General features: G+C 33.5%; 1 protein-coding gene across 3 annotated transcripts; it reads right to left on the reverse strand.

The window, feature by feature from the left end:
* Positions 1 to 4,895: 4,895 nt before the first annotated feature.
* LOC149790602 (ankyrin repeat domain-containing protein 55-like) lies at positions 4,896 to 24,653 on the reverse strand. 3 transcript variants are annotated; one of them, XM_089972702.1, is made up of 8 exons: positions 24,475 to 24,653; positions 20,099 to 20,197; positions 17,235 to 17,279; positions 16,961 to 17,014; positions 14,011 to 14,109; positions 12,483 to 12,581; positions 9,074 to 9,175; positions 4,896 to 5,278 (listed from the first exon to the last, which is right to left on the reverse strand). In XM_089972702.1, the coding sequence occupies exons 1-8, from the start codon at positions 24,598 to 24,600 to the stop codon at positions 4,916 to 4,918; spliced, it is 987 nt and encodes a 328-aa protein (XP_089828828.1). In that variant the 5' UTR covers positions 24,601 to 24,653; the 3' UTR covers positions 4,896 to 4,915. The 3 variants fall into 3 exon arrangements, with proteins under 3 accessions (XP_089828828.1, XP_089828830.1, XP_089828829.1); XM_089972704.1 differs by lacking the exon at positions 16,961 to 17,014; XM_089972703.1 differs by lacking the exon at positions 16,961 to 17,014 and having other exon boundaries at positions 17,181 to 17,279.
* Between the last annotated feature and the right edge of the window lie 26 nt (positions 24,654 to 24,679).

Consider the following 24,679-nt stretch of genomic DNA (forward strand, 5'->3'; position numbering starts at 1 on the left):
TTTATTATATTAGCAGAAAAAATCAATACTTGGATTAGTGACAAACGTAACCCTGTTAACCCAGCGTTAATAATCTAAAGCCGATGAAATTTTCAAAAAATATATTGTGTAGCTTAACGAGTAACGGAACTCTTTACAAACGCGATACGTGGAAATGGTTTAATGGATAATAGCTGTAAAAGAAAAACAAGTTGGGAGAAATAGTTAAAGATACAGGAGCAACTGTCAGTTGTTCAGAAATTGTTGTATTAATACCTACACATCGACTCGAATGAGAAACGAGAGAAAGAAATATTAAATCATGCACTTATCATAAATTCTTTCGATGGAATGGAGATAAATGGACTCCTGGACGAATGAGAGAGAAATATATTCCAATGATTTTCGATTAGGATGAAATATGTACTGTTTCATTAGAAATATTAAATATATTTCTTGATTGGTTCTTGGCAAAAAATACTACTGTAATAATGTGTAGCGATCATCGTCAACCACCACCTTTTGTTGGATTGTCTCCACATGGATGGCTGAGAAATTTTGTAGATTATTATGAAGAAATAACTGATGATCATAGATCGCTTGATCCAGAATTAAGAGTTTAAGAAATTAACCAGAATTCAACCGAATAAAATTCAGTGTGAAATAACGCGTGAAATAATTTCAGTTACTTCTATAAACAATATTTGGAATTTAAGGAGACCAAATGATTTGATAGTTGCAAGTAGAAAGATAGTTCGTGATACACTTCAACAGCAATTATTTATGTTACATAAAGAAAAAAATTCAAATCTACTCATACCATTATGTTATCAACTGGTTGATACGCGACGGCAGAATATCGACGTTGATATACCAGGATCGTTAGAGAAACAAAATCTTGTATTAAATGATATTGTCTTGTTCCCTGTCAGTGTTGCTGAGAGCGCGTTAACTATGGACAAAACTCCATGGACGTTAGGATACAGTATGACAATTTATTCATCACAAGGATTTACCATCTCTGATACAAATGTCTGGGTCGACGATGATGGTATCGAATGGTCAAATTTAGTTTATCTCACAGTGTTTCGAGTCAGAAGAATATCTCAGCTGCAGAGAATTGTCAAAGACTTCACAGAAACTACTGTTAATAGCGATGTTATTGACAATAATATAGCAAGAAAAAAATTAGCTATTAACAGTGTGACAAAAAAAATAAGTGCGACTTTGATCTCGATCCTGAATTTATCATGACATTGAAACAACAGCAAATTAATCATTGTGCTAGCTGTAACATAGTAATGCTGTGGCAGTATTCAAATAATAATCCAATACAATTTACTGTAGACCGAATTAATAGTAATTTTGGTCATACATGCGAAAACGTAAAGCTGACCTGTCTTGAATGTAATCGACATTGAAGCGCTAGTTTACAGAAGTGAATGTGGTGGTAATTGTGTCTTGCGGAATTATTTGTAATTGCTCATGTACAAATCCACGTTGAGGAGCAGTTGAAACTAATCTGTAGATTACAGGTCTACCCGTGGATCTACCACGCTATAAATTTTGTGTTGTAATACTCCAAATAGGATCTGTAGCTCTTTATTTTACCACATTCAAATTCACCGGGTTCATATAAATATCTTAGTCACATTCCCTAATACTGGTTGTTTTGAAAATTCATGTCGTTGTATTGGTATTTGGTCTGTTTTTAAGTCTCATTAACGGGTTTCATGGCAGTTGTTTGAGTAATTTCATTACTTATGCATTTATCACACTTGGTAATCTTGCAACCCATTTTCAAGATCTCATATCTGAATTATTTTGCATATTGATATCCAAATAACCATTCTGCAAGTGTTCAATTAAATTGTTCAACAATTGCCTGATCATGATGAATTGCGGTAAGTCCTCGTCTAATTGTGACACGGTTTTTTCATCAAAGATGATTCTTTGCCAGGATCAACCTGTAATAGTTGTGGCCATTGTAAGGGTCCTCGTTGATAAATTCGTTCAAAAGCAAAAGAAACTTCAGTTGCTGTTTTAGTTGATAATGGTTCTGCTTTCTTATATCTACTTGCAACATCAACGACAGTTAACACATATTTGTCTGTTAATTGAAGTCTTCCAATTTTAATAGTATCATGTGGTAAATATAAAATATCTGCTTGATGAACTTCATTAGGAGTGCTGACATCAAAATGTGCATGTTGATTTTTTTTAGGTGGTGGTAGATAAATTTACCATATTGCATGTCGTGCTAACCATTTTTCAGCAGCAGAATGTGTAACATTTGCTGCATCAACGTGGTTATTTTCGCTGCTCTAACCCTCCAATATCATCTTGGGCTATAATAAATAGATTCCATTATTTCAATGTTCGGTTATTTAATTACTGGTTCCGAATAATAATATACCTTTCATCGTTGATCTTCTCAACCAATTAGCTAATGATTCTCTGAAAGATTTATTTTCGATAGAATTTAATACATGAATTAATTTCACATCTGCAATATGTTGATGTTGCAGATCTATACTTTTATAAGCTACATCACGAACGTGACAGGCTCGATCAATCGCATTTACTGGATATTCACCAAGTCTTGGTTGATCTTGCTCATCAAGTTGGATATCAAGTCTGGTTCCAGGACCACAATAATTATATCCAGGAAGATGTTTTTCTCTTGGATATTTAGCCCATGGAGCTCCTGGTAATTTTCCTTATGAAGTAGCGATATCAGCACTACTTTCATTCTTAGAAATAAATTTATATTTACTTGTACCAGATTTTACACATTTACCTGTAAGTGCACGCTTTTTATTTTTAGTAATTATTGTTCTTAATCCACTTGTGGGGGTGGATGCTCTACATCGTATTATTTATTATATTTCTACAACATGGATGTCATTGATTTCTCAGCGACACAAAAACAAGAGTCAGTAAAACATATTTCAGCATTACTGAATTCTATCAGAATGATAATAATAGGTCCATCCGAGTCTGGTAAAATGCAATTATTACTTAATTTGATAACGAGATGGCTCAAATGGGATAAGTTATATTTAGTAGTTCCATCAGTTGATGATCAGAGATGTTACGATGTACTTAAAGATTTTAATGAAAATGCAAAACTGTTAAATGAAGACGTCAGTGACATTATTAATTTTATAGCTAATATTGATGAAGCACCATCTGTAGACGACCTTGATGGATTTATTAATAATCTCGTAGTATATGACAACATAATGCTGGACAAACAAATCCAGCTCGGATATTTTCTTGAGGTAGGCATAAAAATACTGATGTGATTAATGTTACTCAGAGATATACACACAAATACCTAAGGCGATCAGAGGTAATTATAATATTTTAGTTGTGTTTAATGGAGTTGATACACATATTCTGCAAAATATTCATCAGACTTGGTTTAGTGAAATATGGACATAATTAAGTTTAAAAACTTCTTTTCAAAAGCACAATCTACCCCACACAGATTTATAACAATAAATTTACATGATCCTAGAAGAAGATATCATTTTGGTCTTGATAAAACATTTGGTTGATATAATAATTATTTATTTATAGCAGCAGAGAGGGTGCGACCTCAATAAAATGTCAGGTGGGTAAATGAAAACACACATACAAATTTAGAAAAACACAAACGACAAAGATAAAGTAACAAAATAAACTAACCCAATTAGAGAAACTCTGTTAGTTAGAAGCTTTGGTTTATCTGCTATTATGCTTATATTGTTTTTCTTCCATATTAGGTCTTAGTTTTCAAAATAACATTTCAGCAAAAGGTCTGTTCACTCTGTCTGCTGCTTTTATTCTCCAAGTCCATATTTTAAGGGTCATTTTCATAAGACTTACAGCAAAGTCAAATGGGTTCTCAGGTCTGCAGATAGTTTATTGGAGTCTCCTGAACTGGATGCCATGACTAAGCTATGTATAGAAAACGTAACTGTACATATCCAACCATGGCAGAAACTACACATCAATATAATTTAGTTTCCTATAGTGCAAACCATACATGCTCATAAAAGGCACTTAAGTGTCATTATTGGTACTTGTGAAGTGGATGCTATAATATCAATTGTAAGACAATGTTACCTGTAAGGAAGGCCCAATGGCAGCTTATACAGGTAAAATCAGTAGAGAGTCATGTATATAACTATGAAGTGCACACTATGACTAGATTATTGCAGAAAGCTAACCTGTATGTCCCCAACCCTAGTGGAAATTATACAGCTATGTTATACAAGTCTTCTATATCCCATACCAGAAATGCACCTATTTAAATACAGTTAAAGCAATGTGAGAGCATGCAATCATGCCCCATGCAAACAAGGTGCCTAGGTGTGTGAGGATGGCAAATAGATGATGCTGCAAAGATAGAAAAGAGAAAGAATATAAAAGTTTATTCATGGAGTACACATCCCTTTAAAGAGATATCTCCTTCAACTAGCTTCAAGGTAGAAAACTTCCAAAATCCTTGTACATGGATTGTGAGGTCTCTCTATCTGTAGAAAGCATGCTACTCAGTAGGAGCCAAAGTAGTAAATGAAGTCTTCATGAAAGTTGGTGCCAATCCATGTGTCAATGGGAGATCACTTATATGCTACCTAGGTGGGCAGATAACTTTTAGCTATTGTTTTGTTAGCTAAACTGTTTTAGCTGGTTTTGTCAGGTATTAGTATTTCTTCTGAAGTATTACGATCAGTTAACATATTTGATTTGAAGAGGGTACCTCAATGTTTTGTTGTAATGACTGCAACAAAGAGCGCTGACTGTATTGAGAAATAATTTGTGGTAACAGGAATTTAATCAGATGTGGCAGGTGTTAACCATGGTTTGTTTTAAGATACATCTTGAAATTCTGGTAATTGCTTATAATTGTGAAAGCAACACGCAAATATCTGGAGTAAAGTTTTATTCAAGTAACTGATTCAGATTCTGAAGAACTCTGCTGACCAAACTCCAGAAAATCCAATAAAAGCTTCGGGACCGGTAAATCCCTGATTAGTGGACTTATTGTTCTGCCATCACTACAGTCTATCAGGTATTTTCTGATACATATTCTACACAAGTTTGCAAGGGGAAGAACCTCACTCTGCCTTGCGTTAATCCACCGCAAAAATTCACTATTTCCAATTAACCGTTTCTGTTTGCGGACAATGCTCATGCATTGGTCGTTACGAATGACATATCCTGCATTGATAAAAAAATCTGCAGTCCTCATAATGACATCAAGTGGAATGTGCATATTCTTCATTAGCAGAGATCCCACAGTTTCTCCCTGTAATAAAGAAGACAAAGTTATATAGTGATTGGAGTCTAAACAAGAATCCACTTAAGGAACAGATACTCTACTTGGTCAAAAAGAATTTCCATGACTTCAAGATACAACAATGTAACTGCTGAGTGCTGAAACCATCTCGGATATTCTACAGCAAAAACTAGATTTTCAAATTAAATACTGTGTTGGATATACTGGATGTCTGATTAGCATAATTTTCAATTAAGACCAGGTTCATATGAAGTCTTCTGGTGAAAACCTCATGCTGATATGACTGTATGTTTTGGTGAAGTAATGGTCAAAAGATTTTCAAAATTACTGTCATGGTTGCCACATTGGATAATAGGTTGGCGCTATTTCCATTCAGGACCAATTAGACAGCGTAAGTATTTTGGCAAAAGCATAAAGTCAATATTACCAAACATCTAGGAGAAGTTTCAATAATATGATTTCAAAATGGCCAATGCAGCAGTTATTCTGTAAATCAGATTGTCATCAAATTCATTTGACAACCAACAATACATAAGAAGTCTTTCAGAAAAACTCAATGCTGATATGCCCATTCATCCAGAAGAAGCAGTGATAACTACATTTTCAAGCTGGCGGCTGTAGTAATGGAAATACTGGACACATGAACTGCACCATTTTTATTAAGGACCAATTAGACATCATAATAAATCCGATGGTGAAAATCCTCTATCAATCTAGACTTTCCATTACAGATGGGTAGAAATAACAAAATTCTTAAGATGGCTGCTGTAATCTGACTTACCATTCAGGAAAAGTAGTGATAAACATTTTTTAAAGATGGTTGGTGTGGCAACTATATTTAACATGAGATCAGCAATATTTTCATTTAGGACCAGTCAGACATCACAAGAAGTTTCTTAGTGAAAACAGGTGTTGATATGACCATGCTGTGATGGCTACTGTACTGGTCATATTTGATAATAACTTTGTTATGCAATTTTGTTATTTTGATAAGAAAACTGGCTAGACTTTTGCCAAAATAAAAAAGGCACTGCCTGAAAGAATGTGAAAATAGTCAAAGTCCAAAAAATTTTTTACAAATGTGCACAAAATTTTAAAACTGCTTTAATGGGATCAAAACCAAATTAGGTCCTCAAAATATCAAAACAAATATACCTGCCAAATTTCATTTGCTGATCTCAGTGGTCTGGGCTCCATAGTGGTTAAAAGTTTTTTTTTTTTGAAAATAGCTCATGTTAAAATAGATTAGAGAAATATCCAGCAAATATCAACTAAATAAAGATTTAAAAGTTTCTGTTATGGCCTAGAAATGTAACCAGGTCACGCGCATAAAGGTACAACTATTCTAGTCAAAATTCTGCAATGGAATGATCTGGTCTAATGGTTGGCAGCTGTTCCATCTATCACTACACCATGACTGACAGAGATCACATCCCAAAAGTGACCCATCAGTAACCCAGCAACCCTCTACAGAATGGTCACATATCCTGGTTTTAATAAAGCTATTCTAATACTAAATAAACCCTCTGTACTCTGGAAATTTTGTCTGGTCCCAATAAAGCTGTTTTAACATCAATTAAACCCTCTGTATCCTGGTCACATATCCAAGTCCCAACAAAGCTGTTCTAACACTAATTAAACCTACATATTCTGTTCAAATATTCTGGTCCCAATGAAGATATTCTTAAGTTTGTTCTGTACAGCATCACAAATTATATCTGTGTCTGTAGCTCAGTGAATTTTCAAGTTAGCTTCATTAATTGTTGCTAAAGTAACTAATGCATTTTGTGCTCCAAGTATTTCAACACCGTTCAAATCAGCATAGAGCATAACAGATCTGATTAAATAAATGATAAAACAAGGTGGTCTGTTTACATCAAATTTGTTCATGCCCACATGGCTGGAAGAGTCAATATGTTTATTTAAGGAGTCAGCAGCTTTCCTATTCTGCAAAAAATGTAGTTGCCTCCCTTGGATTTCTCTGTGGTATCAATCTGCAGACTTTTTTTCCCAGCAGTCAGGATGGACACAGCACATCATATGTACACAGACAAGTCTTTTTCAGCATGTATCATATAAATGGTTTTGCACTGTATGTCAATACAAACTGTGATTAAAACATATGTGCATGAGATGAATTTGGTACTTTAAGCGACATTTCGAGACAATGACATGACAATTCAACGTGAAACAGCTGTAGATATCATTCACAAAGCTGTATTGAACAAACTATAATACTAATTAACCTTCCCAATGCAGTTGTTCTAATACTAATTAAAACTGTTATCCTGGCCACATATTCTGGTTCCAATAATATTAATTAAACCTTTGCATAGTGGTCTGACATATATTCCGCTTAAAATTGTTGTTGTTGTTGTAGTGTTTAACGCCATTTATCAGCACATGATAGGCTATACACGGTGGCCAGTATTAATGGTGGAGGAAGAAAATGGGTAAACCCTGGAAAGAACCACTGACCTACGAGAAGCTACTGGCAAGCTTTCTCACATGCCGACATTGGCTGAATCTGAGAATCGAACCCACACAGGCAGATGTGAGATGGCAGTGATCCGTAACGGAGAGCACTTTAGACCACTCGGCCACTCGGGGCTCCTGGTACTCGAAATAAAGCTGTTATAACACTAATTAATCTTATGTATACAAGTCCCATATTCTGGTTCCAATAAAGCCATTCTAATACCAATTAAACCCTCTGTATTCTGATCACATATTCTGGTCCATATAAAATTAATAAAACCTCTGTATCTGATCACATAGTCTGCTCCCAATAAAGATGTTCCCATACACTAAGGGACAAAGTAAAATAATAGTACATAATGTGCTAACAGGGCTATAAAAAGGAAATTATATTATTTGCTCTGATGGTTTTACAACCTTAATTGTGCGGTCTGTAGCGTTTAATCAGATTTTCTTCAGACACTTACAGTCGCAATAAAAGTTTTATAATGTGCTAAAATAACTCATAAGAAACATCAATATTATCTGTTTAACCTGAAATGATCTGCACCATGGATTGTTCCCTTCTGGATCTTGTTCCAATTTAACTTTAGCATACACTCATTATCTACCCTCATATATTATAATACATACCTGTGTTTTTTAAATTAATTTACTTTCCAAGCCAAGAAATCATTAATTAAATTACAAATTATATATTTCCATAATTTTAGTCTCTTTTGTCATTATTTCAACCAAACCTCAAAAATAAATAAATCCTTCCACGCAGCAGGGTTGAATTTAACCTGGAAAATAATTTGCACTATCAGCTGTTGGACACTTTATGCTTTACCTTGGCCAAATACCACAAACCATGAATGTTTTCACTGGCAGATACATTGTTTTAAAATAGATCTTATAGTCTCAACACCTTGTGCAATTTTGGCCATTGCTAGCACAAACAGTGGCACTAATTATGGACAGACATTGATGAAAAGTTGAATGCATATTTTATTAGAGTTTTTTTGTTCTGATGAAAAATTTCACCCGACGGGGAAAACAAGGTAAAGATTTAGGGTCAAGGGAATTTTTTTATCCATGCTTCATGTGCAACACTGGTTGTATAATAGCCATCTCCATGTATCTGCCAAATACTTAGTTCCAGCAGCATCTGTAAAGTTTACCTAAGTATTCCAGTAAAAATGAAATGATGTTATTTGCATTTAGAAATTCATGATGTGTTAATTTTAAATATAGTCCATTAATTTGCAAACACTGTATTTTATTTGATCAACTATGAGGCATGCCATGTTGGTATAAAGTATTTTGAAAGTTTGCAAAACAAACCTGAGCATTAATCTGGACATCAGCTCCTTGCCTAACTAAGTATTCTGCCAGGACCACATGACCCTTGTCTACAGCTTCGAGTAAGGCACTGCGACCCCTATTCTGGAATATAACATTCATTACAATGGTCATATAACATTCATTACAAAAATCAAAGTAAGCGACTTACCTGAACAATATTAGCCATTACTGAAACATGTATCACCTAGCAAAACCATCCCGATTTTTGAGAAAAACAACTACCCACGTCTCACACTTTGTTTTCTTGTTATATGCCACTGAATTGCTATTTCTAGAGTATATTACAAAATATTAAAGTCAAATATCAAACAAGCCCCAGAAGACCTAGGTTTTGCAAGTATTGTATGTAATAGACACAAAAGCATTTTTCAATATTTGGTACAGTAACTTTGTGAACGACCTATCCTCAACATTCCATGTTTTGTCCTTTCCTCCAGGGCTAAGTCTCTTGGGAAATTATGGTCAACTAGATGCCAAAACAAAGTTTTCTGTGTATGTGAATTCATCTTTTCCATATACTTTTCTGTGTGTGTTTGTGTGTGCATGTGTGTGTGTGTGTGTGCGTGCATGTGTGTGTATGTGGTCACAGGGTGGAAATCTCAATAGCTGCCAAGTTTCAATCCTAGGGCCACAACTGTATACCACTGGGGGATGATCAAGGAGTTTTATTCAAAATCCATCTAATATGTGTTCACACACAATTTAATAAAAACCCATAAATGCCAATTCTCATACATGAAAGACTTAAAAATCAGGAGTTGTTTAAATTCTATATAAAACTATCCTGTAGCTATGGGTGGATCAAAAATTATAAATCCTTTGTGATTACCTATAGACTATGTGCAATCACATCCAAGAATTTAAAGTCTGTCTTAATGAATTTTGCAACATTGCTAGCAGAAGCTGGCATGAACAGACAGCATTATATAATCACAGTCTTGTATCTGAATAACTTGGGGAAACAAGTGCTGGAGAACTGTAACCAAAATGTGTCCACAATATGCTGTGGACCCCAAGACACCACCATGGGACAAGACCCCAAGACACCACCATGGGACATGACCCCAAGACACCAACATGGGACAAGACCCCAAGACACCACCATGGGACAAGACCCCAAGACACCACCATGGGACAAGACACCAAGACACCACCATGGGACATGACCCCAAGACACCACCATGGGACAAGAGTGTAACTGGCAGAAGAGGTATATGTGACGATGTTATATCCAAAATATTAAGTGAATTGGTAATGGGTAATCAAACGGTAAATGATAAGAAATACTTTTACTAAAATGTGTCTGAGCAACAAGTACTGGACAAACCTTTAACAAAGGGTGTTCACACACACACATCCACACACATACACACACACACACATGGACAACCTAATCATGGCATCTCAGGAACATAACAAAATTATAAGATAATATTTAGCAAAATGCAAATTTTCCTGCAAAGAAAAAGAAACTACAAGGTGTTATTTGAAATATTTTACAATGCAATAGAGTCCAGTCCTGGTTAAAATGTATGAAGCCATTAAAAACCAACTGCACTTAAATATCAAGTGAATGTACTCAAATTGTGAAATGATAATCAAGAAGAACTTGAGACATCCTATGGTGTAGGATACTGAGCACATACTATATAGGTGTTATTAACTAAGATAATGAGAACATACTTTATAGGTCCTATTAACTAAGATACTGAGAACATACTTTATAGGTGTTATTAACTAAGATAATGAGAATATACTTTATAGGTCTTATTAACTAAGATACTGAGACCATACTTTATAGATCTTATTAACTAAGATACTGAGAACATACTTTATAGGTGTTATTAACTAAGATAATGAGAACATACTTTATAGGTCTTATTAGCTAAGATACTGAGAACATACTTTATAGATCTTATTAACTAAGATACTGAGAACATACTTTATGGGTCTTATTAGCTAAGATACTGAGAACATACTTTATAGGTCTTATTAGCTAAGATACTGAGAACATACTTTATAGGTCCTATTAACTAAGATACTGAGAACATACTTTATAGGTGTTATTAACTAAGATAATGAGAATATACTTTATAGGTCTTATTAACTAAGATACTGAGACCATACTTTATGGGTCTTATTAACTAAGATACTGAGAACATACTTTATAGATCTTATTAACTAAGATACTGAGAACATACTTTATGGGTCTTATTAGCTAAGATACTGAGAACATACTTTATAGATCTTATTAACTAAGATACTGAGAACATACTTTATAGGTCTTATTAGCTAAGATACTGAGAACATACTTTATAGGTTTTATTAACTAAGATACTGAGAACATACTTTATAGGTGTTATTAACTAAGATAATGAGAACATACTTTATAGGTCTTATTAGCTAAGATACTGAGAACATACTTTATAGATCTTATTAACTAAGATACTGAGAACATACTTTATAGGTCTTATTAGCTAAGATACTGAGAACATACTTTATAGGTCTTATTAACTAAGATACTGAGAACATACTTTATAGGTCTCATTAGCTAAGATAATGAGAACATACTTTATAGGTCTTATTAACTAATATACTGATAACATACTTTATAGGTCCTATTAACTAAGATAATGAGAACATACTTTATAGGTTTTGAGAACATACTTTGTACGTCTTATTAACTAAGATACTGAGAACATACTTTATAGGTGTTATTAACTAAGATAATGAGAACATACTTTATAGGTCCTATTAACTAAGATACTGAGAACATACTTTATAGGTGTTATTAGCTAAGATAATGAAAACATACTTTATAGGTGTTATTAACTAAGATACTGAGCATACTTTATAGGTCTTATTAACTAAGATACTGAGAACATACTTTATAGGTGTTATTAACTAAGATACTGAGAACATACTTTATAGGTCTTATTAACTAAGATACTGAGAACATACTTTATAGGTCTTATTAACTAAGATACTGATAACATACTTTATAGGTCCTATTAACTAAGATAATGAGAACATACTTTATAGGTTTTGAGAACATACTTTATACGTCTTATTAACTAAGATACTGAGAACATACTTTATAGGTGTTATTAACTAAGATAATGAGAACATACTTTATAGGTGTTATTAACTAAGATACTGAGAACATACTTTATAGATGTTATTAACTAAGATACTGAGAACATACTTTATCGGACTTATTAACTAAGATACTGAGCATACTTTATAGGTCTTATTAACTAAGATACTGATAACATACTTTATAGGTCTTATTAACTAAGATACTGAAAACATACATAATAGGTCTTATTAACTAAGATACTGATAACATACTTTATAGGTCTTATTAACTAAGATACTGAGAGCATACTTTGACAGTAAAGTTGAGCTTGGCTCCTGCCTCTACCAAGGTTTTCGTGATTTCTAGGTAATTCAGTTTAGCTGCCCAGTACAATGCTGTCCATCCATCCTAAGGAAAGAAAGAAACTAATGAAATCAACCATCGCCAAAGGATGAAAAAGTCAATCATCTTATTATTCCTTGATTATTCTAGCTCTTGTGATAAAGAAATCAATCTGACTGACTAGTACAAACTCAAATTGATATCAAACCTTAGTGTTTATATGTATCATATTCTTCTATTACATAACTGGTCACAGGGTCTATCTTATTTCCATCTTGTAGGCAATATCAAGGTAAGTCTTGCACTTTGTCACACAGCTGTGATAATGTGAATATTTACTATTTAAAAGAAGTTTTGATAAATAAGAAAGATTTATTTATTTAAATCTGTCAGTTACATATTAATTGTAAATATATGCATGTAACTGGAATTCATCAACTTTCAGGTCCTAACCTAACCATGGGCAGTTTTTCTGTTTGCCAACTCTAAACAACTGACTTGTCAAAGATTGTTTTGATGCATGGCTTAAAGCAAGTAGGCGTTAATTGTTAATATTAAAACTTGTGAGAGTTCTTTGGTGCTTTTGGAAATAAAAGGCACTTATCTCTAATGATTACCCACATGGAAGGTTTTGTTCAAAGTGTGATCGATGTACTGAAAATGTAGTACACACAAGCTGTGTTTATGATCTGCTAATTATGTGATAATCACAGAAGACTGATATATATATTTACTGCCTGGTGAGTAAAGGAACTGATAAGTGTACTTAACCTCAAAAGTTAGCTTGTCAAATATTTATATGCATGTCTCCGATTTCAAAGTAACTCAATAATAATTGTTCAGCAAATGGATAAAAGAAGTCTTCACAAATCCTTCAGATGTCAATATAAATAAATCATAAACAGTTTTTATAGTCGTATATTGTCAAATGGCTCCACCTGATTTTAAAAATAATTAGTTCAGTTTAGCTTTATCCAGATATAAAAAGGAAACTTTGAAGTTCGAGTTCTAATCATTGGGATTTACAAAGTTATGAAAATCAGATTGTCAGTATGTTTCCATAACCAACTCTAATGATTATAATAAGAAACCTAGCTCTGAATCAAATATCGACAAGCCAGTATTTGAATTTTACCACCACAATCACATTTCCATAATTCTACTATTATTTTATAAGTACATATTGTAAGGGTAATTTGAATATGACTTGTGGTAAATCATAATGGTTGACAGGCCTAATATAGGACTGAAGATGAAGGGCACAAAGTCCTTAGAAACATTCATACCGATAGATTGACATGTTTTATCTATCATCTAATCCTTTCATTGAACAGCTAAAAATTACAGTACAAAACCACTCCAGAATGATGAATATGATGATATCAAATACACAACATGTCCACTGCTACTTGGTCCCACTTATGCAATTATCTAGCTAATCTTTGCCAATACAATAAAGCCATGTCATTAACAAAACAATTTTATTAAAACCTACCCCATCTTGTACATTAACATCAGCAGCAGCAGCCACCAAGTACCTGACCACATTCTCCCTCCCTTGCCAAACAGCTACATGTAGGCTTGTTTGTCCATCCTGAAACAACATTTCTATTTAAGTAATGAATTGAACATAATATTCATACATACCTTAATAATGCATGAGCAAAGCTTTATCAACGTTGTTTCCCCAATATACTGTAGGTAGTTTAATATACAATATCATAATTGTCCTAAGGATGTTTTAACTAAATCGTAATACTCAACATAGGTGTCCTACAAATTAAGCAGGTACGGCATGCAAGCTGTCCTGAGCTTACAAAAAAATAGCTGTCAACTGTAAGCACAATGTACAGATTGGGAAAAAAGTCTGGTTTCAAACTGGCATTGGATTAAATGGCATCACTAAAGTTACTGTATACTGTTTGACTGTATATCATGAACATGTTGTGAGAGTTTTTGGCAAATGTTGAAGCCTTACACATCTGGTTCAGGTTTCACTCCCAATTTACAGAATTTATCCTCAGATTGCGATTTCTAAAGATCTGTTTTTTACTGCTTAGTTGGTAAGCATGATTTGTTCATAGAACATTCATCATGTATGGGGGCGCTCACCAATTAATATGTACTTTAGAGAGAGTGACGTATGTAAGGTGAAGTAGTTCACATTTAAACCATGCACAATGGAGAGAATGTTGGCATACCTATATGCTACAGTAATGTAATGTGCATGATATTTCTTTGGATATTGTACTTTTGGAAATTTTACATGACTTAAGCACACTGCTAATTAAAATGACTGCTTCCTTGTGTTAAAAAATCAGCCTGAATTAGTCTAAAGTACAATATACACAGCAGCTATTGAAATAGGGAAAATGAATTTTGACAGACTAGACAAGACCAGCTTCTAAAAGTGCAATGAATGAATTACCAGATATATAAAATGTAAAAAAAGTTATCGGCTCTTTTTTATGCAATTTACCTCTGAAGTTCAGGATGTGAAAATGACCAAGTAGAGCTAGCACTTTTTTGAAAGGTGCACATTTGAAGTAAGGCCAAGCTGTATACTCTATAACCCATAGTACACCCATCAATCATACACCAAAATAAAGGGAATTAAAGGTTCTTTGAATTATACCTAAGATATACAAGGTCTTTTTTAAATAGCCAGTATAACCAGTGAGGAAAGCCGGGGAAATTCTTTTTCTTTAAAATCCTAACCCTATGCAAAATACGAAACTGTAGAGCGCCACCTTAAAGCAAATATAAAAATATTTGCAATTATTTTTTTTATTTTCATATAATTTTGTATGACGTTCTGAATAAAATGGTACATTCATATTGATGTTAAGCATGAAAATAAGCTAATTATGCTCATTTTGCTCTTGCTTACATAATTTGCCATGAGGCATGTTTGTGTGAGTAGTGACCTTAATTATGGGGAAATCAGAAGTCTTAGAATATAGGAATAGAGTCAACTTAAATTTAAAACTGTTGCAATAAGTAAAAGAAATATATGGTGAAAATGTTTCTTTTCATTAATTTGCAATGAAATGAAAAAAAACAAATGATGAGAAAGTGAATTCACTTCTTCCATATTAAACAATAGGCAAATATTTTACACTTTGACCTTTGACCTTTATAAACCTGATGTGTTACCTCCCTTTTCAAATTGTAAAATTCATTGTTGATATCTCAGAAATAATTCTGGCTAGTTTCATGTTCCTGTCATTTAGCATAACACTGGTTGCTATGTTTACAAAATGTAATGTGCATTCTTAAAATAGCTCACTGTTTATCATAAGGGGGGGGGGGGCTGGACTTGTTAGAGACTCTGACACTCATAAACACTGTTCTGAGGGGGGAAAGGCAGGAGAATTATTCAAAAGGATTGTTTTGATGCTTGCGACTTAAATGTTTCAGCCATATAAACATAATTAAATCATACAATAATAATACATATATTCTTTTTATGGGGGTGCTCACCAATTAATATGTACTTTAGAGAGAGTGACATATGTAAGGTGAAGTAGTTCACATTTAAAACATGCACAATGGAGAGAATGTTGGCATACCTATATGCTACAGTAATGTAATGTGCATGATATTTCTTTGGATATTGTACTTTTGGAAATTTTACATGATTTAAGCACACTGCTAACTAAAATGACTGCTCCCTTGCGTTAAAAAATCAGCCTGAATTAGTCTAAAGTACACTATACATAGCAGCTATTAAAATAGGGAAAATGAATTTTGACAGACTAGACAAGACCAGCTTCTGAAAGTGCAATGAACGAATTACCAAATATATAAAATGTAAAAAAGTTATCGGCTCTTTTTTTATACAATTTACCTCTGAAGTTCAGGATGTGAAAATGACCAAGTAGAGCTAGCACTTTTTTGAAAGGTGCACATTTGAAGTAAGGCCAAGCTGTATACTCTATAACCCATAGTACACCCATCAATTATACACCAAAATAAAGGGAATTAAAGGTTCTTTGAATTATACCTAAGACACACAAGGTCTTTTTTAAATAGCCAGTATAACCAGTGAGGAAAGCTGGGGAAATTCTTTTTCTTTAAAATCCGAACCCTATGCAAAATACGAAACTGTAGAGCGCCACCTATATGGCTTAAAATATACAATCACAAAATCTTGAATTTTACTTTTATTTCCTGTAATTTGAGGAATTCCCCAACTGTCTATTTTTTCAAGATCAAAATTGTTTCCATCTGTTAAATTTATAAACAAATATTGTCTTAAGTACTGTAAGCATTATAATATAAAATCTCAAGTTGTGGAGAAATTTAATGAAAATGCAACTGGGTAAAAAATAATTACTGCTGGAATCCATATTTGCAAGTTTCTTATGGTTCCAACTGACTGTAACAATTGCATATTTTGCATGTCTTTTTGGAAGAAACGGGTTTAGTTAACGGTCATTTACCACAGTGCAGGCATTAACTCTGGCTCCAGACTGTAACAATGCATCTACAATTATCTCTCTCCCAGCTCTGGATGAGAAATTTAATGAAAATGCAACTGGGTAAAAAATAATTACTGCTGGAATCCATATTTGCAAGTTTCTTATGGTTCCAACTGACTGTAACAATTTCATATTTTGCATGTCTTTTTGGAAGAAACGGGTTTAGTTAACGGTCATTTACCACAGTGCAGGCATTAACTCTGGCTCCAGACTGTAACAATGCATCTACAATTACCTCTCTCCCAGCTCTGGATGCTATGTGTAGTGGCGTGCGACCATCCTGTAAAAGATAATGCTCTGTATCCCGACTATAACACACTTTATTATACATAAAAAATTGGTTATAACACAGTTGTGGTGTGACTCCCAAAAAGTTTACATTTCTTCGTCCCAGAAAGTTTATATATCTTCGTGTGTGAAAAAAATAATTTTCTTTTTTTTTCAAGAATGAAAACTAACATGTACAAAGTTTATTATAATTCTGGGGAAGAGATCGTGTATGAATCTGAATATATGCGATCATAGCCTTGTTCATGTGATTTCACAATAATTTCACCAATTTCTCAAAGTGCACAGTTTTGTGCCAAAATAAAAAGGGGCTTGATTTAGTACTTTGGCGATCTATTCTTGAAGAATTTATACTTCATCAAAGTATCTCCTCTCTCTAATGATAGAAAAGTAAAAAGTAACAAGTAATCACTTTACTGTTTAAAACCTTGTGACACCATGAACACTTAAGACAGGAATTCTTTGATTCTGTTTTTATCAGAAATCATGTTGACATCACAATACACAATATGCTTACTTCAGCATATAAATCAAATTATCAACCCTGAGCAACTATGATGGCTTCTGCCTGGGGTAAACAAATTTTGATGTCTTCACTTATTTTTAAAGGATCAAGTTTGAATCTCCTGTGGAAATTCCTTAAGACGGCAATGCAATTACTGGCATTTCTAGATAACTGATTAGTACAAATTGTTTTTACTAAAGAGCACAAAATACTTCCACCTTCCTCTTTGATGGGACAATTGATATAAAAGTCAATCAGTATTTTACTTTGAATAATAATGCATTACATTTAAACATAAGAGAGTGGGAGAGGGTTGGAATCAAGACTGTACCACTTTTTGGGAATGTTAAAGCAACAAGACAGATCTGAAGGTCACTATTTTGCCTGAATGGCCACCCTTCATAAAAACAATCATACAAAAATTTCGCTGAATCAAACACGAAATTGATTCAAGTTGCATAAAGTGTGAACACAAAATCCAAAAAAATGTTAGCATCCCACAAAACAAAATCAATAAATCACATTACACTGTACACATTATTTAGCATTACCCAATGCAACAAGTATGTGAAAATTACCGAGCATTACCCAATGTAACAAATATACTAAGCAAATTACCATGCATAACCCAATGTAACAAGTATACTGTGTAAATTACTGAGCATTTCCCATTGTAACAATTCTAATCTACACATTATTTAGCATTTCCCTATGTAACAAGTCTAATCTACACATTATCTAGCATTTCCCTGTGTAGCAAGTCTAATCTACATATTATCTAGCATTTCCCTGTGTAGCAAGTCTAATCTACACATTATCTAGCATTTCCCTGTGTAACAAAGATACTTAATAAATTATCCAGCATTTTTCCTATGTAACGAGTACAGTACAGCTCATATGATGTTTTGGAATTCCAAGGATTGTGGTTCGGGACTTAATCCCTGCAACAGTAACACTACTTAAATGTATGAGACGAAAGGCTCAATGACTAAAACTTCTTCATATTTTCTTGCAATGGAACTATTAAATACATACCTGTAAGAATTGAACACTTTATCCTGAAAAAAACTTCCTATTTTGTTCAAGGGAAGTTTTCCATGAACTAAACTATGCAATTATTAATTAATCATGCAATGATAATTTAAGAAATAGAATTTTCCTACTTACAGGGTTCAATAAATAAGAGTCCCTGACTCCCAGATATGCTAGGGTTAGGGTCTCAGTGTTAAAATTCTAAATAAAAACTGATCTGTACATATATCACTGGCAGGGTCTTAGTGCTAAAATCTAAAATAAAAACTAATCTGTACATATATCACTGACTGGGTCTCAGTGTTAAAATTCTAAAGAAAAACTCATCTGTACATATATCACTGACAGGGTCTCAGTGTTAAAATTCTAAATAAAAACTGATCTGTTCATATATCACTGACAGGTCTCAGTGCTAAAATCAACAACAAAAACTGATCTGTACATATATCACTGGCAGGGTCTCAGTGCTAAAATCCAAAAGAAAAACTAATCTGTACATATATCACTGACAGGGTCTTAGTGCTAAAATCCAAAAGAAAAACTGATCTGTACATATATCACTGACAGGGTCTTAGTGCTAAAATCCAAAAGAAAAACTAATTTGTAAATATATCACTGGCAGGGTCTTAGTGTTAAAATTCTAAATAAAAACTGATCTGTACATATATCACTGACAGGGTCTTAGTGTTAAAATCCAAAGCAAAAACTGATCTGTACATATATCACTGACAGGGTCTCAGTGCTAAAATCAACAACAAAAACTGATCTGTACATATATCACTGGCAGGGTCTTAGTGCTAAAATCCAAAATAAAAACTAATCTGTACATATATCACTGACAGGGTCTTAGTGCTAAATTCTAAATAAAAACTAATCTGTGCATATATCACTGGTAGGGTCTTAGTGCTAAAATCCAAAATAAAAACTAATCTGTACATATATCACTGACAGGGTCTTAGTGCTAAAATCCAAAATAAAAACTAATCTGTACATATATCACTGGCAGGGTCTTAGTGCTAAAATCCAAAATAAAAACTAATCTGTACATATATCACTGGCAGGGTCTTAGTGCTAAAATCCAAAATAAAAACTGATCTGTACATATATCACTGACAGGGTCTCAGTGCTAAAATCAACAACAAAAACTGATCTGTACATATATCACTGACAGGGTCTTAGTGCTAAAATCCAAAATAAAAACTGATCTGTACATATGTCACTGACAGGGTCTTAGTGCTAAAATCCAAAATATAAAAAAACTAATCTGTACGTACATCATTGGCAGCATTCACTTCAGCTTTATTCTGAAGCAGTAATGTCACTATCTCTGTGTTTCCTATTGCAACAGCTTCATGCAACAATGTACTTTTATACTGAAAAACATAAAGAAATGTTCGATAAAGAATTTCACATACAGATTTATCAGTAATTTTTCACACACAGACTCATTAATAATTTCGTAATTAATGATTGCAAACAGACTGATAAATAATTTTCATACACAGACTGATTCATAATTTTACACCGATCCAATTTCATTAAGTGGTAGTAAACTTCTATGCCATGTGTTGTTGTTGTTGAAGGGTTTAAAGTCATTTTCAGCACAATATAGGCTATACATGGCAGCCAGTATAAATGGCAGAAGAACCTAGGAAAACCCCAGAAAGAACCGCCGACTCACGAGAAGCTACTGGCAAGCTTTCTCATGTAACCACAATAGCCTAGCCTGAGGTGAGAGACTTGAACTTATGCTGACAGAGGTGAGATGGCAGTGATCCATAACTGTCAGCACTTTAGACCACTAGGTGTGCAATGTGTACTTGCTTATAATGCAGTGTTGCTACAAGGTGGGATACTTTATGGCTCTGATGTACTGTATTATAATGAGAGAACTATGTAGAATGTATATCATTTAAAGACAGTCTCACTAAAAGGAATCTTACTCTATGGCTACTATGAAGACCATTACAAGTATGGAAGACTGTATCAGCATTGAAAAATTGAAACTTGTATGTCTGATAATACATGGAAGACGCCCACCCATATATATATATATATATATATATATATATATATATATATATATATATATATGTCTGTGTGTGTATGTCTTTACAATTTTCCATTTTCAATTAAGATTTCTCACTACATTACATAACTGCATGTAGTTCACTTGAAAATGTTAACACTCATTTCATGTAACAAAGTTGTAAAGCAGGTTTAGTTGTGTCCGTGTACATATGCTGTTGCCTGTACAATTTAGTATTTGTACATACAATGCATGACACTAAAGCAAGCCAAACATTTTACTTTTGTTTTATAATTTTATGGTGTTTGTTTTTGTAATCTTGTTGTATATTTGTATATTTCTGTGTCAGCTAATCATCTAATATTGTAAAGTAATACGAGCTTCTAAAGATTAGGTGCTACCAAGTTCACATCATTATTTATTATTATTATTATTATTGTTATTATTATATTCTCAAGATCACTCATTTCTTGGCAATGAGGTCATTTGTGGTTTTATATATCATGCCCAGTCTCTTATTCTCTGAAGGTCAAGCCATTTTTATATGCATCAGTAAAACTATGTGTATAGCCAAAGTTGTATACACTGAATGGCATAGTTTTGAAATGATTCAGTAAAATAAATTAAGACATGCTTTGTGAGATAAAAAGACAGCGGAGGCATATTCCAAATATATGTGGCTTTTCCTGACTATTGAATTGTATTTTTGTTGTGAATTTGGAGGTTTTATAGTTTGCTGTGCATATTTTTTAAACTATGTCATTTGATCCAATTCCTTTCCATGGTCATCTCCTTATTTCTCCTGTGATGTTAAGTTCTTTGATGTTTTTGAAACAGAAGTATAGCTTTTGATATATGAAAGGTTAGGTCTTTCCAGTCAGTACTGCTCTTGTGAACTTAGACTGTGTAGGTACCATGCTTCATGATTAAAACAATTATAACCACAAATTGAAATAAATATTTTTTTAAAAACTTGTTTATAGGTATGTTGATGATGTTTGATAATATTTGATCATTTTCAAAGTTTTAAACTTTGTAAAAGGTTACAAAGGAAATCAGATGGATGCATTTAAGACTTACAACTTTTTACATTAAGCTGGCATAGGTACTACTGTACATGGACCAAAAATGAAGAGAAACTAGCAACTGCATGATATGAATCACATTATTAAAATTGTGATGGTTTTACTTTTGGATCTGTGTTTGGAACTGAAGTGCTAGCCAGCATGACATAATTAGCCAATGTTTATTATCTGCCTTACATCAACCACCTCAGTGATTACATGAATGACTCAGTCTTTGCCACTGGGTGAACAACAATTTTGACATAAAAATTAAACTCACTGTACTTAAAGTTACCTATATGCAGCAGAGATTCCATTACACCAATTTATGCCAATTATGCCTTAAAATCGACATCTTACAGTTAGGGCTTGAGTTACCATGGTTATCAAATTAATGAAAGATGGTTGTTGTTGTTGTTGTTGTAGGGTTTAACGCAATTTTTCAGCACAAGATAGGATATACATGGTGGCCAGTATTAATGGTGGAAGAACCCGGAAAATCCCCGGAAAGAACCACCAACCCACGAGAAGCTACTGGCAAGCTTTCTCACATAACCACATTAGCCGAATCCGAGACCTACGCAGACAGAGGTGAGATGGCAGTGATCTGTAACTGTGAGTGCTTTAGACCACTCGGCCACTCGGGGCCCCATGAAAGATGGTATTGGATTGCTGCAGCAGCTTAAGAACTGAGGGTGCTTAGAAGGTCAGTTTCATCATGAGTAGTTGCTGTCAAAACAATGACTAAAGAAATCAAAGAGATAAGCCGACTCAGAATCGAGTACTGTGCCTAATCGCAAAACAAGAAAATTTAAAGAACCCCTTTTTGTGCTTCATAGACATTAATCCAAGCTTTTATTTCTTCTTGCTCCAAAAACAATTTAAATACCATTTTTGTTTGCTGACAGACCAGCTTTGTTTAGATTTTGCCACTTTCTTTTATGCATTACATTATATTGTGTTATCCATAAGCCATACTGAAGTTTACGGCTTTCATTCAGACCTAGCTGCTAAAAACTAAACATTTTAACTGATGCATGTAAACATCTTAACTATCTACTCTGAACCAAAGTTGTTTATTGTGATTTGATTCAGTTGGTGGCAGAAAGTGATGATACTGAGATGGGGTTATATGAACCTGTTTCATTGTATATAATCAATGCGGCTCATTCTTTTCTTTTGTGAAGTAAGTGTATTGTATAAAACATAATTTTTCCTATTTAATGCAAAATATAATGATGCATTGATGTGACTGGTTGATTAGCATTTGTTACAGTAAAAATCTGCCTTGTATCAACATTTTTTGTCTTTGCCATTCAAAGTACAACCAAACCAGAATCTCTGATACATGTGTTACCTTATAAAAACATCAATAATATCTATTATCACATTATGAAAGCACATAATAAACATACATGCCAAGTCTTCCAGATTTTTGGATAGTCTTTTCATTTTAGACCCCATATTTTGATATTCCGAATTGCCGACAAAAACTCAAAGAAATAAAAAATCTGCCGATCACAGGTATTTACATCTAAACCAGTAGATAAACTGTTGACTGTCATAATCCATCTCTGAAGTTATTATTAACCTAACAACCAATCAAATCATAGCTTGCAACATATGATGCTGCATATGATATAGACAGGTTAGTTGTTTTACTCATCAATATTTCAGTACTGAGTAATGTGTCTTATATAACAAATGTAAAACAGTTTTGAACTATCTGGAATTTGGAAATATAAGCTTGGTATCATGTTGAAACTTACTCTAATGCAATAGAAGGAAAATACGCTGTGAAAAAATAAATATATTTGCAGGTTCAACCGTGCTTGAATAAACATTTAAATGTGTCAAACATTGTGAAATGGGAGAAAGCTTTGTGTAAGCTTTGTGTATTGCAAAACGTGCAACACATTTGAACATTTCTAATTTATGTGCCTAAACTGATGCAAATGTTGAAAAAATAAAAAAAGTTTGAGTATTTGATGCACCACTGTGTCCTAAGATTATGAGGTACAGACAGGGATTGTTGTGAAGGTTTTTAAATTATTTTTTTGAGATTAAGAAAATAACAAGACAATTAATCAAGTTGAGAAAATAGTATTCACTGCAGTTTATTCCTTTGTTTTCATATGATGTGATCTTTCGCGCTGAAATTTATGAAAAAAATGGTCATTCCGCTAATATCCCTTATTTGGACCTAATCTCCCCGACTGTGAACACTGGTCTCCATGATTTTATCCCAGAAAACTTCACATGTATGAATAAAGGTCTCCAGTTATATACTTCACAAATATAAAGTATATACAATCCTAACTTCTGAACTTAAATTCATGAAGGAAATGGGGGCATGTTTTTCAGCTCACTGAAATGAGAAACCAACTCAAAATACTGAGTTATATAAACTATTATATACTGTACGAGTATATATATATATGAAAAGGAGTGATTTTTTCGAGTAATTACAAAGTTCTACTGCACAGTAATGAAGGCTATCGAGGTATTCCAAATGCTGTTCTAGAATCTTCCATAGACGCCAATCCATTTTACACACCCAAAACTTTGCGTTCACGTCAACTCCGCCTTTAACTAGACGTTTAAATGTCGTCACATCTCCCTTATTAAGTGCAAATTTTAATTTTTCCGCAAATGATCTCTCTTCGCGCTCTTTCTCCCCCATCACTTTTTCAATAGAATAAATGTATTTTCACTTCCGATTAATGCAGAGTAAACGCTTGCATCTTAAGAGATTAGGTGAT

The sequence above is a fragment of the Sinohyriopsis cumingii genome, chromosome 10, assembly GCF_028554795.1.
Source record: "Sinohyriopsis cumingii isolate HCF-2022 chromosome 10, ASM2855479v2, whole genome shotgun sequence".
In the NCBI taxonomy this organism is placed as follows: Eukaryota; Metazoa; Mollusca; class Bivalvia; order Unionida; family Unionidae; genus Sinohyriopsis; species Sinohyriopsis cumingii.